The sequence below is a fragment of the Psittacula echo genome (genome assembly GCF_963264785.1).
Source record: "Psittacula echo genome assembly, chromosome: 2".
Classification (NCBI taxonomy): Eukaryota; Metazoa; Chordata; class Aves; order Psittaciformes; family Psittacidae; genus Psittacula; species Psittacula echo.
Window position 1 is genome coordinate 18,794,207 of NC_137737.1, and position 19,068 is coordinate 18,813,274.

Genomic DNA, 19,068 nt, shown 5'->3' on the forward strand with positions numbered 1-19,068 from the left:
GCACTCCTGGAAATGGTGTCTTGAGCAAAACAAGGAATGTTTCTTTGTTTTGGAGGAAGAGGAGGAGGGATGGTGGAAAGAAGGTGGCTCTAAGGAGAACCATATGAGCAAGAAGAATAATTTTGTTTTCTTTACCATCTAATTAAAAAAAGCGTGCTACGGAACATTTAGACTATGGAAAGGACCATGTTTCTGGGACTGCCTATTTTGATTTGTGGGATGCTCTTGAGTGCATAATAATTGATGTATTATGGGCAAAAGACTGGGTGACTTAAGAGTCACGTCCACCACATGACATTCACCAAAATGTCTGGACACGTAGAATGTGCAGATGCTTTGCCCATAAAGCTGTGTTGAAGGGCAGAGGCTGCCTGAGGGAGAGCCGCACTTCCAGTTAATACATATAAGATTAGCAATCGGGAAAATGGAGGTAGGTGGATGTGCGAGGGAAAGTTCCTATTGTACAGCAGATGTTTTCAGCCTGCTCAGTGGAGTCTTCTTCCAGCTTAAAATCAGGGAGGCCAAGCTGAGGGGACACAGACCAGGTCAGGAGTTCATGGTCCTGTTGACTAATTTTTCTACTAGTGAAATGTTAGGGAGTGTTCGCTTGCACTTTTGGGATGTCTTAATTCCCTCCTCCTGTCATGATTCCTGTCCTGTAAATGCTTTTACTGTTGCTGGTTAATGAATTCCCTTTAGCCTGGCAACTTATCTACTAGCGTAGTTTGAGCAGCAGATAGTTGATATTTACCAGGCTGGAGTTAGAAATAATTCATGTGTTAAATTTGAATGTTGATTCTGAGGTAAACAGTCAACACAAGAGCGTAGTCCATAAGTAAGAACAGATGCAAAATTAATCACATACTTTTTTTCCCTGTTTCCTTTCCTATGACTTGTCTATTCTTTCTGTTAAACCCTGACTCTTCCCATCTTTTCCTTGCTGCAGAGAATGACACTGCATGCCAAGCTCACAGGCAAAACTGCCTTCTACAGTCTTTCTGCTGGTAAACACAGCTAAGTGCTCATCCATCCTTGCAGTCCCAGGAGTGACTGTAATGACAATGTTATGTGTGACCAAAGTGGTGCCAGGAGGTGCAGGCTGCAGTGTGACAGGAGCCGAATGTCCCTAAGTGGCCAGCGGCCAGAAAGCCGAGAGCACATACCACAAGAAACACTGCCGTATGCCTCCCTGTATCTTTGCTTTCCTTGCAACAGAAAGGCTTTTGTCTGACCTACCATGGCAGTTCCTATGGCTTGTTTTATGTTGTTTTCTTAACCGCTTGTTCCCACAGAGATCCTGTATACCAAGGAGAAAAACCCCAGAGATTTATCTTAGCTGGAGTGGATTAAAAATTCCTTCAGGCACAATGCTGCCCATGTACTCATGGCAGTGCTGCAGGGGGAACGCAGCATAGCAAGCTGCTAAAAATGGTCCCATACATTCCCCCTTCAAGTTCCCCAGGCTAGAAAGCTTGCCCATCTGGCATGGCTGCTGAACAAGCAGCTCCAAGGACTGGGTAGGGAGTCCTTATGGGCAACAGGGACGAATGGGGTCCATCCTGCTCTCAGGAGGTCTCTTCCAAAAAGGCCACCAGGCTTCACACTGCACTGATTTCTGCTGACTAGTGACATTAGAGAGGCTGGACTCTATAATAAAGAGTCTGACAGACACTGATGGGGCTCCTATAGCTATTGCTTTCCTTGCCCTGCTGCCTTTGTTAGGAAAGATTTAAAAGGTTTGAGGGGCAGGCTATGAATAGGCTTTGTTCTTTGCCCTGTAGGAATGTTGTAAAGGCAAATGAGAGGCGTGCACTGTGGCAAGCTGACTGTGCTTATGTCTGGTCTTAATAGCATCCTGCCTGCCATTTTGACACCACAAGACTAGGATTTCACAGTGAAAAGACATAAATCAACATTAGTTACCTTGGAGAGTGTCAATGAACTGTAAAGTACACGATGTGCTTGGCTACTGCAGTAAGAGCACCAATGTGCCACAATCCATGCCACATAAATTTTGGGCAATTGAACATAGCCTCTGCCTGTTCTTATTGAGAGCCACAATTAGTTAGCACACCTTCCTAGCTCAAAACAACAAAAGCATGGAGGGTAACTAGAGGAAGACTCCTTAGGACTATTGCCATAGGTGGTGTTTATCCTCAGGGTATCAATGACTGTCGGATCCCCAGCCCTCCCCAAAATGCAGGCTGAGAGAAAAAGAGAAGCCAGTAGGGACCCAGTAATGATATAAAAGGATGTGGCTGGGAAGCTGGTGGAGCTGTTGATATCAGTGCTGCCTTGCCCCAGGTAGGACTAAAGATGTGCCTGTCATAAAGATAGGGTAACTTTTTCCCCTGAAGGAAAGCTTGTCTTTCTCTCACTGCACCTTTTTCAATGGCCTTCAGGCAGTGAAGACCCTTTCAGTTTGGTCTAAAGATGTCCCTCCACCCTCCAAGCCTTGTGCTCAACTCTGTCCTCAGCTGGGTCCCTGCAGTCCAGAAGAGTGGCTTGATCTGCTCTCTATTTCTGTCCTGCAACTTGGACAGCCAAGAAAGGCACTTCAAGTATCTCAGCTGACTGTCTTAAAGGGTCCCTGCTGTCAGTAAGGAGGACACAGGCAGCTCCATAATGTCCAAAGACAGTTTCAGCAAGTCCTTGAAAGAACATTTTGCTCATTTTCTAGGGCATGTGTCTGAAAAACACAGACTGGATATTAAAAATAATAAACATTTATTAGGTAATAAATCCCAGACTGTGCTTTCTTGATAAACTAGATGATTGTGTAGGACTCTTCAGTGACTGAAGGCAGATTCTTTCGTGGTGGTGTCATTTGTTTTGAGCTTTGCTCTTTGTTACCTGGTTTTGCCTAGACTCTTCTCTACGAATGAGAAAAAAAATCCTCTAATTGCCCTTTGTGTAATCTTAAGGGAGAAATTCAAGTAACTGGTAAGGTAATAAATCCTTACTACAGATGATCACTCATTTTTCTTATGAATATAGTAAAGACTTTTACTATCGGTTGGAGAGGGAGAAAGCAAAGGTTAGTGCAATTCCTCTGCTTTGTTACCACAACAGACTGCAAAAAATAACAAATCCCTCCCTCTCTCCAGCTATTGCACCAGTCCAAGTCTATGCAGTGGGACTGTGAGTCATGTCACCAACAGCTCTGCAAGTACAGAGCTATTTCTACATCCTAACAAAAGCAATTCTGTAGCTTAGGATGACAAATTCATGAAACATCTGTGAAAGGTCATGAAACAACCTGCCTCTTGGGGACAAACAGGCTTTCTTCTGAGGTCCCACATTTCAGTGAAAATCTCTGTTTCCTGGCACATGTTGCCAAAAGTTATATTAAAAATATCATACCATAAAAAAGAAAAAGTGTTGCTGTAGCACAGCGCTGTTTTATTTAGGTCTTTCAGCAACCTCAGAAGGGCAGTTGTAATATTTTAAGAAACCAGCAAGCCAGCAGCTAGGCATTAGTATTCTTCACACTGTGCAGATGCTTCCTTGCATCCAAGCCAGACCCATCCCTGCTGTCCTTTTCCTTCTCTGTATAACCTGTGCAACTTAGGGGCCACAGGCTGCATATTTTCTGTATCTCTCCCTTTTCTATTCTGGAGATTATTCCCAACAAACTAAGACAGCTACAAGGGTGTCTCCAAAGAAAATAGGCTAACTGGGGGTAAGGGTGAAGTGAGAGGTGAGAAAGACCCTTAGGGTAGGTCCTGAAACAAAGTTAGCGTGAAAATCTGTGTGTCCACTCTGAAGGGAAAATCTGCCTCCTTTGGAGAGCAGAAAGAGATTCCACCTCTGGCATGAGTCGATCTGCAGATCACCATGTAGCGGTTTCGAAGCAGAAATCCTCTCCTGTGGGTTTTAACACAGAAGGGGCAATCTGGCCCAGGTTTAAGAAAATCCCCAGCCTTTTAAATCCCTTGGAACATAGTTTGCCTTTCTGTTTTGTCACTTACAACCAGAGGTGCTGTTACTGCGCTATCCATTGTTACACCAGGGTAATACTTTCCATCATACCCATTGTTTCCAGTTGCTTGTAACTTTGTCAGACTTCAATTTTAAAGGTCTGAAGTCTTCCATGCTCGTTCTTTGCCCAAGGTCAATTACAAAATACCATGGAAAGTTCAGATGCTTTCCAGAACAAAAACTAGCAGCAAAGGCAGGTTTCCCCATCCCCTTGCGCAGATCACTGTGAAGATTCAGAGCAGGAAGTTGAAATTTGGCAGAAAGACAACAATGGAGTTAGAAAGGTGTGCCACACCATCTCACTGATGGTTCTTTTCAATCCAGTTGACATAGACTTGATGAGCAAGGTACCAATGCCTGCCCCTCCTGCGTGCATGGTTGAGTTTGGTGAGTTCTCAGTTACTCCGTTCCTGAAGCAGAGTGTAGGTGGTAGAAGCTCAAGCTTCTGCCACTCACATCCCAGGCACTGGTGAGCCTGGTGCTGTTCAGAAGGGACTGTGTGGGGTTCTTATGCCATATGGGAGAGAGACAACGTGGCACACAGTCTGCCAGAATCTGTTTTAGACTGATGCTGTGGTCAGTGCTGCAGTGGTAGTGCAGCCCTGCATTCCCAAGTCACCAGGCAGATGCATCTGAACCACCTCACCTGTGCCATTGCCACAACCCTGTCTGTAAAACTCGGGAAGATGCACTTCTCAATAATTTTATTGACCATTGCTATGGACACATTATGCTAGTAATATAAATTGCATTGGTAACAGCCCTGCCCTGGTCTTCCCTGGTGCACAGTGGGAATATTTGCACACTGGCCTGCATGACCTTCGAGGGCTGACTCCCCTCCCACAGAAAGTGTACTGCCACTGACATTATGCACTTTGCAGAGCAATCCGCGCAGCACTAGGTATTCCTGAGCAGGGTGTCTGTGCTCTCACTTACCAAATGGACTTGGTGACCAGCAGGTGATCTGTTAAGGGACTTAGTACCCATATTTTCTAAACCTTGTTGCTAACATTTCTCATTGAAATCAAGGATGGGCTATGCCCTTCATACTTATTCAGTGGAAGCAGATAGCACAGTTTGGAAAAAGAACAGAAAGCACTAGGCAGACCCCCTTTGTGGGTTGGTTCTTTGAGTAGCTCTCAGCAAAGCCACCAGAGCAGAAACAGCCAAATGAACTCTGGCTCACAGTCCCTCCACAGTATTTCTTGAATTGCTTTGACCTGACAAAGGACAAAGTATGCAGCAAAGGTGTCACCATCACACAGCTGGACCATTTCCAGTGGGTTCCAGATCTGTGGTTCTGACATCTAATCTGCCTTCAGTCTAAGGGATGGACCCAAGAGACTAAGTTCCCCAATCTCAACTGTGTTCAGGTTGCTTTGTACCACTGATATATGGAGGAGGCAGCAAGACAGAAATAAGCTCTTGGGTAAAAGACGTTCTTAATGTTGCTTCTTCATGCATGTACATTTTGATACACCATTCATTTTTAAATAGCATTTAAACAAGCATGAATAAAAATTTCTCTTTGCAAATGTTAATGCTCCAAACATGTAGGACTGTATGCGCCATTAACTTTCAAGGAAGTAAAGGCTCACAAGTGCCGGCATTATTGCTGAAAATGAGATCTAAGTTGCTTAGATCTTGGAAAGTCTTGTGCACAGCTTTTAATTACATGCTTGAATCATTAAAGCATGTACAAAAATAACATTATAAATGTGTATAAATATCTAGTTAATGGACACACACATTCACATGTGTTTAAGGTGGCTTTTGCACGCTATCTGCTTCCTCTATTTGTGACTAGGATTGAGCCAAGACATTGATTTGGTATTTCCTTTTCTTCAGCTTCTTGTAACTTTCGTAGGATAAATTCTCCTGTTTACTCGCACCTCAGAATTACAGTAACTCTTACCACAGATAGGAAAAATTACGTATTTCAGCTATTTTCTTCCATTATCCAAGCATTTTTAAAAAATTACTCTCAAAAAAACGTTATTAAAAAAATTGCTTTCAAAATGAGGGTATTTTATGGTAGTAAAAGGTCTGCTGACAAAACTGCTTTGTAACAACCGGATCTGTAGATCTATACTGATGCACTGCATTGATTTTAAAGGAACTGCTTGGCGCGGTAGGCTTGTACAGGCTGGGACATCCTATCATATACAATTTTCTTGCCTCTCAGCACTCACTACAGATGTATTTCTATTGTTTCTTCACCACTTGCCCTGTACTTTATTGGAAAACAAAACAAAGTACAGTAATCCATTATACTAATTTTGAAGAGAATAGAGTTTTAAATTTTTGAAGCAAGAAGATTTTCTTGTTCTGGATTTGACCAGCACCAACAGCACCACACTCCAGCTCAAAGACTTGTCTTTTATGTTGCAATTACATTACAAATAAGCTATAGGATAGACCAAGATACACTTGAAAATTGAGATACAGGTAATAGAATTTTAAAGAAAGTTATTTTTCCAGGGAAGATTTAAATCTTTACACGTTTTGAAGCCTTCTCTTGAATCAATATCTAATAGGCCACACCACTGACTTACACTCCAAAATTACACCTGCATATATATTAGAAAATAGGGAATATTTTGCTTTGGATTTTACTCCTGGTCCTGCGGTTGTTCTGCAGACTGCATCAACTCAAAAGCCAGTGACTTTGGATGATTTATGAAGGACAATCAGCACTGGCAAAAATGCTCCAAAATCCATCTACTGCTAAGAGAAAGGACAAAGCCATAAAATCGGGTTGAAAAAGAAAAGGAGGGGGGGGAAGGAAATAAAAATAAATACATAAATAAAATAGAGAGAGAGATGAATTCAAGCTGACAAAGAAGACAAGAAGACCAAGAGAAATTGAAGCAGCAATAAAATACACGGAGTACCTAAGCAGTGAATTCTTGAATGCTTGGCTAACTTGTGGGGGAATCTGGGAATCAAACAAAATACAGGGGAAATAAAAGCCCCCTAGTTGTGTTGCTCAAAGAATAAAAAAGGTCATGTATGTGAGGAAAAAAGACCAGGTGAAATATGAAAACAAAAAAATTTCTATGCAGCAATATGACCAGTGTATTAAAATCATTGGTGTCGTAAGTATTTTCTCAGTTTTTAAGGTGCAGGACAACACAAATGGATCTTCAATTAGAAAGAGAGATTCCCCAAATCCACCTCTATTTCTTCTAGGACTTCAGTGAGAGGAAGAATTCTTCAACAGAGCTACAGCCTGAGCATATTTTCCCACCCCTAAATGCCTTTTGGAAACCTAACTGAGCTTTTCTATCTTTGTGTTTGCTAAAATTATTCCACACAGTGACTTTGCCTCAGCTACTCTATTAGAAGTTGTTAAATTGGGCTGCTTTACAAAGTACTTAACACACTCACATATCCTACCCTTGACACGGTCTTAGAGATCATCTTGGTGTTGAACAGATCAGACTCAAAAATTTCAGCAGGGGATGGGTGAGTGAGGAGAGGGAGAACACAAATTCTTTGTGGCAGAGCAACCCTAATTTGAATCAGGACTTGGAAGACATTCATTTCAAGCACCAGTCTCACAAACATATCTCCCTGGATGACAAATCCTTCCCGTAAGTACACTGTAACTAGTCAAAAGCAAACCCACTTTCAGAGTATATAAATACTTTGGGGCTGGTTAGAACTACCCACATATTAACATCATATATTACAGTTGTATCAAAGCAAGCAAGAATTTCAAATTACACTGGTTGGATCTTTTTTATAGGAGTTGTAGTGTGCTGGAGATAAACCTTGGAGAGCAGATGCTCCAATGGAGAAGTGGCTGTGAAGCATGACCTACCTTTACATTCTTTTCTTCTTTTCATTTTTTTCTTGAAAAGCAGGATTATTAAGATCATCACATTACATGACGCAAAGCAAATTATTTGTTCATCCAGGGCTTTTGTACAGAAACCAGTATCTGTGGTTTCCAATGCACTCTCCAAAGAAAAGCGGAGATCAGCATTTCCACTTTGTAAACAATAAGAGGGCAGCACAGGGAGTGGAGCGGCTTATCCAAAATCATGTGACACTTCGGTAACAGAGATGGAAGTAGAATCCATGTCTCTTTGCCATACTTTAATGCCTTTATCCTTACCCAGACAAGTGAGCAAACTGAAATGCAGTGGATAGGAGTTTGCAATGACCACTACTCATTAAACTGTCCCCTTATAACTGTCAATTGAGTCTGGTGCCCAGCAACTGCAGCAACAGGAAGGGTAAGAAATGAGCTGCAGTTTCGTGAGTTGGTGTTGACAGAAAGAAAATTGCAAAGATGTGGTAACTAATCTCAAACCCTCCCTGGGCTGAACTGCAATACAGTCTGGGACTTCGGCAAAAACCCCAGTCTCCAATGAATTGTCATGTACTATAGCTTTATAACCTCAAAGAGAAAAGCCACCAAAAGCTTTCTGACAAACCTCAAAACCCATCTGATCATGACATTCATAACATTGCTGAGTACCAAACCTGCAGTGTTTAAATCATGCAGATCTGAACAAGAAGAATGGGGGAACAACAGAATGAAACACTGAAAAAATGGTGAGAGAGTATGGGATATCTTACACGTTTTGTTCGTGGTGCACATCTGTCTCCTCTCTTTGCCCTTTCTGGCAATCCAGATGAAATGCTTGAAATTGCTCTTTTAGCCCATTTGAACTGCTGTTTTTCTTCACAGCAAACCTGGGAATACCTGGATTTTGCAAAGGAAAAATAAACAAACGGAGATTTTCCATGTAATTCCAGCATGGAAAAACTACTAGCAGGATCAACACTTTTCTCACATAAACACCTGGGCAAAGCACTTCACAATTTGCAATTCAGTCTTATGGTACCAACTGCAGAAAACATGACTGAAATGGAAGTTAACATTATTCTGCATCCTTTCTTATTGTTTAAAACTAACTTTGCTTTGCCAAGCAGACATATGAGCATATATCTTTCATGAAATTAGACACAACGCAGTTGCCTTGTCTTCCAGTGGGCTGGTGGTATCACTCATCCATTCAATAACAAATATGGGCCTAAGCTTATTTTTCAAGCTCTAAACTTTATCCACGGTTTTCTCTGGAAAACCTCTCTATTTCAGTCTGGTTTTTTGCACTCCAAAGGACCGAACAAGTTTTTAACGTGTTGGCCAAGCTAATAAATCAGTTAGCTGGCACAATTTGAGAAAAGTCCTGCATTCATATGCAGCATCTTTATAATTATAACTCACTTGCAAGGACAAGAGCAGTCACGAAGCAGTAACTTAGCTCAAAATAGGTATGCAAATGTTGGCTGCACTGGATCACTAAGCCACCTGCTACAGAGTCATTTGCATCTACTTAAACAGAACAGGGTTTATAGGAACACAGGCTGCTTTCTTTAATATCTATTAGGATCTAGGCAGGACAAATTTAGTTTGTTAATGAAAAAGGTCAGATTCTGCAATCCACACACTAATGAGAATTTTGAAGAGCTGAGAATGACAGCATTGAGAACACCTGTATTCACAGAATCAAATGAGTCTCCAAAATAAATGTCAAGATTGCTTTAAAGGCAGATGAGTTATCTTATGTGCTTGTATGCAGGAATGCAGCTCTCCCTGCACTGACAAGTTTAACACCAGAACATGCAGCAGCCATTCCAGGTAAATAAGCTTTCCACAGAATTATAATCAGAAAGCTTCATCAAAGCAAAGATTTTTTTTCTCCTGCAAAGACAATAGATGCTACCCTGAAGTGCTAAGCATGGCAGTTTCTGTGTGATATATCTGCCTGCCTGTGATCACCTCTTTAAGATTTGAAGTCTATGTGCTGCCAACAAACAGCCATGCTACAGAAAGTGTTTGATCACACTGAAGTACTTTCACTATGCAGGATTGTGTCTGGCCCTGAATCTTTTCCAGCTCTGCTTCCTGCCAGTATTGTAATAAATCCATTAATAACTGTGGAGTTACAGCAGCATAAGCCTATAGTCTGCCTACCTCCAGTGGACTCATCTATTAAAACAGAGGTCACGTCCCTTTGCTGGTCACTACTGAGACCAATAGAAATCCAGACCTGCTACTGCAATGGAGCCAATGCCTTTAATGGCTGAATCTTTAATCAAAAAACTACAGGTGTGGCCAGACAGCTACAGCAGACACAGACCAGGCATCATCAGCTTTGGAGTAAGTACCCCCTTATATAGAAGTTTTCTATAAACTCAGCAAGGCCTGATTTTAGGATGCTTATGTCTGATGAGGTAGAGAGAGTGTATGAGAGATCCTGGACACAACCAAAGCAAATCTAAGACATTGCTCTTCACTGTTGACTGGTGACTGACAATGAGAATACTGCTACAGATTTTAGCACCAGTGCAGTAAAAGTATACCTAAATAACCAAAGAGCTAAGAAAGTAGGAGTAATGCCAGTCTTAAAAGGAAGACATTTTAAAGAATGTTCGCTAAGTGATGTAAGGGTTTACATGCCCTGCTTACATATCAGTATGTTTTTCTTCTCTACCCATATTTTTTCTGCAGCATAGATGTATCTACACAGCACAAAACTGAAAGGTGGAACATATGTGTCTGATAAACAGCCTGTTACAAGCTGATTGTATTTCAGGATTGTTCCACTTCAGTTTACAATTTATGTTCTTTTGAAACCGCTTTGCTAAAACTGGGATTAATTTAATACACATTTTATGAAGATTTTTTGCAGTAGGGTAAGAAAAAATCGAAGTACAGCAGACAATGAAGCACTGAGTGGCCTGTAGTGCTTAGGGCAACTAAAAATAAAGCATATCAAACTACAGATTTCACAAATTTCCTGATTTCTTGGCCCCATTCACCCCTTCTCAGATCCATGTTAGAGTGAAAGGTCTCTTATACAATTCAGCCTTTCCTTAGACAATATGATAGGTATTAACACTAAATTATATCCATGCAGCCACTGTGTTCAAACAATGAAATTCTCAGTCCAACTCATTTTGTAAATGTGCTATAGCTGTTCAAGGGCTCTCTGAGCTCATGTGATTGGATTGATGGCCCTCAATGGTCAAAAGAAGGGAAAATTCTCTGCTGGGAATTTTCCATCTGGTTTACATTGCAGTTCAAACTCTACGGATCAAAGAAAAAGCATTTTCTCTTTCACTGTGTTATCTAACATGAGCCAAAGTATTTTTGGGTCTGTTCAGTGGAAAAGCAAGAGAGCACCACTTTCTGGAAACTACACCTGGTTTTATTAGTTTCAAGTCACTTTTTAAAGTCATAATGTACAGTAATAGACATGGGCAAAAGCTATGTGAGTGCCAGTACAAGGAGCTGAACAACGAAATCTTTGCTCAATTTCTATTTGGTCCTGAACAAAAGCTGTGACATCCATTCCTAGAAAGCTAATCAGATGCCTGCAAGCTTAGAGGCAAACATAAGCAAACTTTTGGCTTTTTGCCTCCACAAATCAATAGCAGAGCTACCAAATTCCTTTAGAAGTTTTAAGGCTCTCCAGACTTCAGAGCTTGAGCTAAAATACTGCAGTCTAGAAAAAACAGTTTAGTTAGTGATACAGAGTTTTGACCTCAAGCCTTCTAAGGTAGACATGCTCTGCTTTCTTTACCTGTTAGGCACTTTCTTCTAATGTTTCCTAGTTACATCAACAGCCCTTCTAAGTCAAGTTTTGGTGCTTGCTTCTTGTCAGCTGGCGCCCAGTCATACTGCCTAGCAAGCAGAGTTGGCTTAGAGACAGAAAAAAGCCTTTTAAAAGAGAGAAAGCAAAGAAAACAAAACCCACACAAAACCCCCCCAAACGATGTGCAAGAAACACAGACTCCCTCACACCCTGAACTTTACAGGAATGTAACAAACAAAATCATAGAATTGTTTAGGTTATAAAAGACCTTTACCATCGTTGAGTCAAACCATTAACCTAGCACTGCCAAGTCCACCACTAAAGTGCCTCATCTACATGTCTTTTAAATGTCTCCAGGGATGGTGACTCTGTCACTTCCCCAGGCAGCCTGTTCCAATACTTGACAATCTTTTTGGTGAAGAAATTTTTCCTAATATCCAATCTAAATCAACCTTGATGCAGCTTTAGGCTATTTCCTCTTGTCCTATTGCTTGTTACTTGGGTGAAGAAACCAAAACCCACTTCATTACAACCTTCTTTCATGTTGTTGAGGAGAGCAATAAGATGTCGTGTCCCCCCCCGAGCCTCCTTTTCTCCAGGTTAAACAACCCTGGTCACCTCAGCCTGTCCCCATAAGACTTGCTCTCTAGACTCTTCACCAGTTTTGTTGCATTTCTTTGGATACGCTCCAGCACCTCAGAGTCTTTCTTGCAATGACATTATTCTTTCAGACAGGGTACACGACTTCCAAAAAACCTCCAAACACTCTACATCCAAACCTGAAAAACAGCATGAAATAGCCATAGCTTTGTAATTTTTCTGTCACTTAGACAGTAGAGAGACCTTTAGTAGCTGTAACTTTACTGAGAAACAAAGGATGTCAGTTACATAGCCACACATTTTGTTCTGGATTGCTGATGAAGTCTTTTAGCCATATCAGCATTTTAATAGGGATCATAAACACAAAACTTTTTAAAAATTACTAGATTTAAACTTAGAAGAAACATAAAGATTAAATAGATGTACAGAGTGTACCCATCTAATCTCATCAGATCTCGGTGGGAAGACCCTCAGACAGCAACTAGCACAGGCAACTCAGTGTGCTTATTCTACAAAGTCTGTGAACAGCTCAACTTGCAAGAGGTAAAGGAGCACACATGGGATCAAGTACAAACACCCAGAGTGTCCGACTGCTAGAAGAAGCTTCTCCATCTGCAGGAAAACCAGACATTTCTACATCAGTCTGTGGAAAGGAAAAGAATGTACCCAAGAACAGTCCAAAGTGCACATATTCTGAATAAAACAAATTTCAGCTACAGAAGGGAGAAAATATCATAATTCAAGAGCTAGATACATCCACCGATTGGAATATTACGTGATTTAGATGAGATGATTATTACAAACAGGACATGACTTCAGTGATTAGTGTGACATCTGAATCTAAAATAAAGATTTTACAGAGAAAGTTGTCTCATGTGGAGTACAGATGGGTAAAACTTACAGAGTACACAGGGCAGATTATTTGCTACAAAGAAACAGTCTTGAGAAATAAAATAGTTTGCGTTTGCCCATGGAAATGGAATACCTGTTTTTGGGTTGAAAACATATCGGAGCGTGTATTTCGTGTAAAGACTTTAAAGTGCAGAGAATGAGAAGACCTTGAAAACGGGAAATATTTCTATAATGAGGAAGGAAACAGAGCACAGCTCTGCATGAAAGCTGATGTGCTGTAATTGTGGGCAACCTCCAAGAGTGCAAGGCCAGCTCCTTCCCCATCCTCCTTCGGGGCTGCAGCATCTGCTGTTCTCTCATGCATTGGTCCAGCTCCATCAGTCCAGGCCACTCGTCTCCCACAGAGCTATGTGCTGTTCCAGGAGTTAGTTCGATGTTGAATCTGTTCCTGTCTTGACCAGACATTTACCACCTGTTTACTATAACCAGGCTGTGCGTGACAGTGAATGGAAGGGAATCAGGACTGCCTTTTCTGGTGGCAGCCTGCAGTTAGACCAAGTTCCAGTGTAAGCAAGAGATCACCTGAGGAAGAGACAAATTGCCAGCAAATAAATACCTTAGATGCTACATTGCTGTCCAGTTTTAATATTACAAAACTTCTTAAAAAATAAACATTGCTTAAGTTTTATGGCAGAAAAGCAGAATGAAAACAGTCTGAAATTGCACACACAGATACATGCAAGCAAATGTTAAATCCATGATACAAGTTTGGTCTAGGAGTACTAGTTAATGGTGACTCTGGGCACCGCTTCTGCATTACTCCTGCCACTGTCCAGATCTTCTTAAAGAATATATGATCTCATGTATAACCTCTATATTTAATAGCTATTACAAACGGAGGGTAATGACTGACATTGAATCACAATTTGCTTATTATGTTTTGCAACAGCTGTGATTTGAGTGGTGTTAACTTCATAACCAGGAAATTACAATTAAGCCATCTTATGGAAAACGGTGTCAATACTGCTAAAATGACATTTTAGACCCCTGGTAAGTTAAGTTTGCATAGGTAGGGAGTATTAACCTCCAGGGTAACACACCTAGGACTATCACCTGTTGAAATCCTGTGTAAGAACAGCTTTATGAATAGGCCACTAATACTAAGAGTTTTGTGAGTGCTTGCAAATACAATGAGAAGATGAGACGAAGAAAAGCATTACAATCATAAGCCTGTGCACATATATAGTATAAAAAACAAAGTCCTTGTCCCAAAGGCGTCGGTGTCTAATGAAGCTGCTTCTATGAGTTGATTGCAATGGTTCTGAATACAAGAGAGGCTCAGGTATTTTAACTCCTGCATGGCACTGGGTTTTCGCTTACAATAGGTACTGTGGGAATTGGAGCCGCTTTTCAGAACAAATTAAACAAGGACTTGAGCCACGGAGAAGTTGCAGGAAAAAACCGAAACCCACTCAAAGCAAATGAGATTGTGGTCAAAGTCACTGTGGCACTTAAGGTTTCATGAGAGTAAAAAGACACTGAGCCAGCATTAAATTCTGTGCATCAGTGACAGGAGCAGAGGAACATATAATGAGAGGCCTCAGGTTTTTGTGGGTCCCCAGGCATGCACATATTACTACATGCTAAAAAATAATAAATAGCAAACCATGAATCTAGAGAGAAAGAGCATTTCTCTGGCAACTGCAGCATGGGCTTATTTCTAAAGGAACTCCATAAACCCTAGCAGAGAGGCTGTGTGAGCCAAAGAAGCAGAAGAAATATATCTGGGAATGGTAGCAAATGTAGGTGGAACCAAGAAAATCTGTCACGCTCTTTCAGTATTGCTCCCTGCTGAATGCAAACATCACCTCAGTGTGTGATGCTTTGTTCAGATCTAGAAAGAGCAGGATAGGAGAAGTAAATGAAAACAGAGATCTTGATGAATTCCAGGATTAGAGGATTGCGAATAATTCATAACGAATTTAATGTTAGCTCTTCTGCTGCTTATGAAACTGCTAGAAATAATGTATTCATTTGTTATGTATACAGTTAGAACAAAAATCTTTCAGCTGATTGTGAGTTGTTTACAGAGACCAATAATTATCTGATATATCCATTTGAGACAGGTCAGCAAGTACATAGACTGTCTCCTGGCTAGATACATAAGAATAATTTCCAGTCAGAAAGGATGGCTTAGGAAGCTTGATTCTCTTGCAGAAAGTTAGCAATACTGGGGAGGCAGAGGATTAAAAAAGCACAAGACATTTCAGACACATAAACTTGCCTTGTGAGGGCAGTTTACATTGCCTGATATGTTCTCTTTGAAAACATTAGCTTTATTGGCCAGAAGCCCAATTCTCTGGTCACATTCACAGAGAGCTCTCATGTGAGCACGGACTCTGACACAGAGGATGAGAAGAAGCTCTTGAAGTCCGTATCTTGGATGATATGAAAAGGAATAAAAAACCCCCCATCTTGTTCTGTGAAATAAGTATCACTGCCAGCCTGTTACAAATACTTGTGGTCAAGATGCTCAGCAGATGTGCGAGTGTCCAGCATTACTAACTTCAGTAGTATAAAGCCAGCTGCTCTGTGTAGGGCAAAGCCTTGAGCCTTCATAGTTAACAAGTTTTACTTCTGTGGAGGTTCGCATGGGTAATGCTCAGATTGTTGAGCCATTTCTAGAAAGCAAAACATGGGGCTAAGCAAATTTTTTTTTCTTTTGGTAAAATGAATTATTTCCCTCCAGAAATAGAAGCTTTGCACAGAAGTTTGACTCTTATTTCGGCTAAAAGGAACACCTCGCAATTCCAAAACTTCACAAGCCCTACATGAGGCTGACGAAGTACATATTCCTGTATATATGGATATATAGCTGGCCTGCTGTGATAACTTCCTGTTTTCTGCTGCTGAGGAATTTTATTTGGCACATGAAGCGGTTGCTAGCAGCCACAAATGGCATCCCTGCCCCATATGAAGGGCTTCCTGCAGGGTTGCACTGTCCATTCGCAGATGGCTCCAAGTCTGCAGTAATGTGGGCAAACTGCCCTGGCAGTGGCTGCCACATTATCAAGCAGATGGGATCTGGGCAACCATGTGGACTCACCACAGGTGAGCAAACCAAGGAGCAGCTCAGCCTGTGAGGCTATACTAAAGAGACCAGAGGAGAGTTGAGGGGGTCCCTTCCTCTACTAGCCACGAAACCTGGCAGCTCGACCCAGGAATTTTATGCTTTGTAAGAATTAAAGTGCACTGAGGCAATTTCAACCATTCTGGAGGAGAGACAAAGCCATTTTTGTGAAACATTGAAAGCCTCATATGGGTCAATGTGATTTTTTTACTGTACCTGGCTGCCCAGGACAGTGAGGTAATACATCTCCTCACTAGGTCAGGCACAGTCCCACAAGCTATAGAGCAGCCCAGCACCAGCACTGTTCTATGTCTACCTATGCAGGCCAGATGCTTGTGTTTTACAACCCGCAACAGCAAAGACATGAGGCCTGCTGACTGCAGGCAACAGTACACCAGCATCTCACACCAGACTTGGGTTTTGTCTTCAACAGCCATTCAAGGTGCCTGTGGCAGTTTTCTTTTGACTCTTGAAGACAAAAGCTTCTTCCCAAAGGATCAGTTGATCAAGCTGAAATACCTGGTTTGGACTTCATCCTTAAGACAACCTTCATATTTTGCCGAAGCAAATGGCATTTCTTTCCTCTGGAAAAATTCCGCAGAGGCAGTTAACCTCAGCCACATGTATCTACACTACTAATATATTTTTTACGATGTTATTGAAGCCTGGTGGATTAGAAAGCCTGCTGCATAAATTACACTTTGCAATCCTTTGCCAGCAGCTCAGGGGGAGACTAATTTTAACCAATCATCATCCCTTCTCCTCCTTATGGGCTGCACTAATTTTCAAGCGATAAATTCCCCATAGCACTCAGGGTTCTAGTTTTTTAGGCTTTTAAAAACCAACATAATTATATTATTACATAATGCAGAAATACTTTCAACTCATTATTATTATGAAAAAAAGAAATAAAAATCTCAAGTTTAATTTTCCCAGATTCTTGCTTTGCGAAAAGGCTTGGTATAGGCAAACAATGCAAGAAAAAGCCACTTTGGGTTTTAAAGCATGACTTAGAAGCCAGGATATATTGCTCCCAATGCAAACTGACACCTGCTGCACCTTCCCTTTATACTGTGAATGCAGGTGAGGCTGGCAGCAGGTTCAGGATCACTTCAGTGAGCAGAGCTAGCCAGAGAAACCACAGCAAAGAAAGACCCCATCAAAAACCCTGGGGTTAATGAACCATGCGGCAGCACCTCGAGATTCTCATTTCATTCCAATGAATAGCTGTAAATGGAAATTAAAACCACCAGCAAAGCTAAAACCATGAAAGGAGGAAAAGATTTACGGTCACCTGCATGGGGAGTTTTGAATCCCTCATTCCCTCAAGACAGACTCTTAACTCACCCAGCAGGAACTGTGGTTTGTTGAGCTGCTTTGTCCATACAGATTTTTCACATAAACACCCGGTACATATAATCTGTATTGCACGAGCTGTATGTGTTACAAAGGGTGGGACCCACAGACAAAAAAAGCAAAGGTGAACCCACATGTCAACTAGTTTTTACTCACTTAGGCTCTTAACATGACGTGGAGAGAATACTTGATTCTTTTCCCATATTTTACACACTCATGCACATCTGTGGGGGGTTGGCTGGCTTTTTTTATTTTTATAGTAAGGTCTATGAGAAAGGTTTCAGGAAGCTGTTACTTTCTGAAGTTCTTCCCTAACTCACAAGATCTATTAAACAAGCGAAAAGTCAGCTGCAGTGATCACTTGTGCCCTCTTTTGGCAGCCTGTTCTGCCACAGACAGCCATTTTTAGACCCTCCATAACAAGGAGGTTAGATGGGCTCTACACTGTCAAAGTACCTGTGAGCTGGAAGCAAGTCTGAATTGCCAACTAAAAACATTTTAGACACAAGATGTTTGAGGAGTGGCTGTATAGCTGGAAAAAGATTATTTCAACAGGTGTTTAGCCAAAATAATTCCCACCGTATGAAAGATGCCTTCCTCTTTTATCTAAAGGAAAACTGAAAAAATCCAGCAATGTAAGCTCACTTAAGCCATATGTCTCAGTTTTGGAATTAAGCTGTTTGATCTTTCCGGGTTTTTTGAGACCCTGGGAGCTGCAGTTTGAGGCCTTAGTTCCTGTTGTACTCCAGTGCATTTTACCAATAAACTGTGGTCAGATCAAAGCTGTGTTTCATGGGAATTTTGGTCATAGGTTAGCACAGGAAATGCAGGTCAGCTGGGGAGCAATGCTTGTACAGAACTGAAGCACGCGCCTGTGAAACTGTAAATTTCATGAGGCACCACAAGAGCAGCGGAAGCACAGGCTTGTTTTGACCTGAGCTAGAACAAAGTATTCATACTCTGTACAACACACTACTCAGATATTTTTGTCAGAACCATAAAAATGAGTCTGAATTAATGCCTTCCTTAATTTGCCATTCTGTAAAATAGAATGTCAGACTTTTCACCCCAACTGGACGCTTTTGCTTTTGAAATAATCTGGCTTCTTTAACAGACAGAATTTACTTCTCTGTGAGCTCAATAAGGGCAGCTCATGTCTCTCTCCTTGGAAGAGGTGGTAGAATGATGGACTCAGCATGCAGCTGGGAAGTTGCTCTCCAGAGCAGCTGGAGACCCCAGAGTGTGTAATTTGAATAGGAAAATAATGAGCCCTTCTTAATATGCGTCTTTCAGGAAAACACACCTCTAATCCCTGTGGTCACATCACATACTGAACACTCGCAACATGTCGTTTAAAAGCAGGAATAGATCAAATTTTAAGGAAGGGTGGGAAAAAGCGTAGGCAAGTGATATAGAAAACAGTAACTATAAACCAGCTACACCAGTAAAAAGTTGAATTCCCACTGCTGGGAGAAGGCGAGCTTTCTACCAAGGTTAAAAACAAGTTCCCTGTGGCAGTGGCTGGGAAAGAGA

At 41.4% G+C, this 19,068-nt stretch overlaps 1 protein-coding gene across 1 annotated transcript in view; it reads right to left on the reverse strand.

Annotated features, from left to right (window-relative positions):
• Positions 1-12,948: 12,948 nt before the first annotated feature.
• The window catches only part of DPH3 (diphthamide biosynthesis 3), a 95,097-nt gene continuing 88,977 nt past the window's right edge, over positions 12,949-19,068 (reverse strand). Inside the window, exon 3 of the mRNA XM_080609956.1 lies at positions 12,949-13,631. Within this exon, the coding sequence (XP_080466082.1) occupies positions 13,599-13,631 (33 nt within the window). The 3' untranslated portion in view covers positions 12,949-13,598. The remainder of the gene's footprint in view (positions 13,632-19,068) is intronic.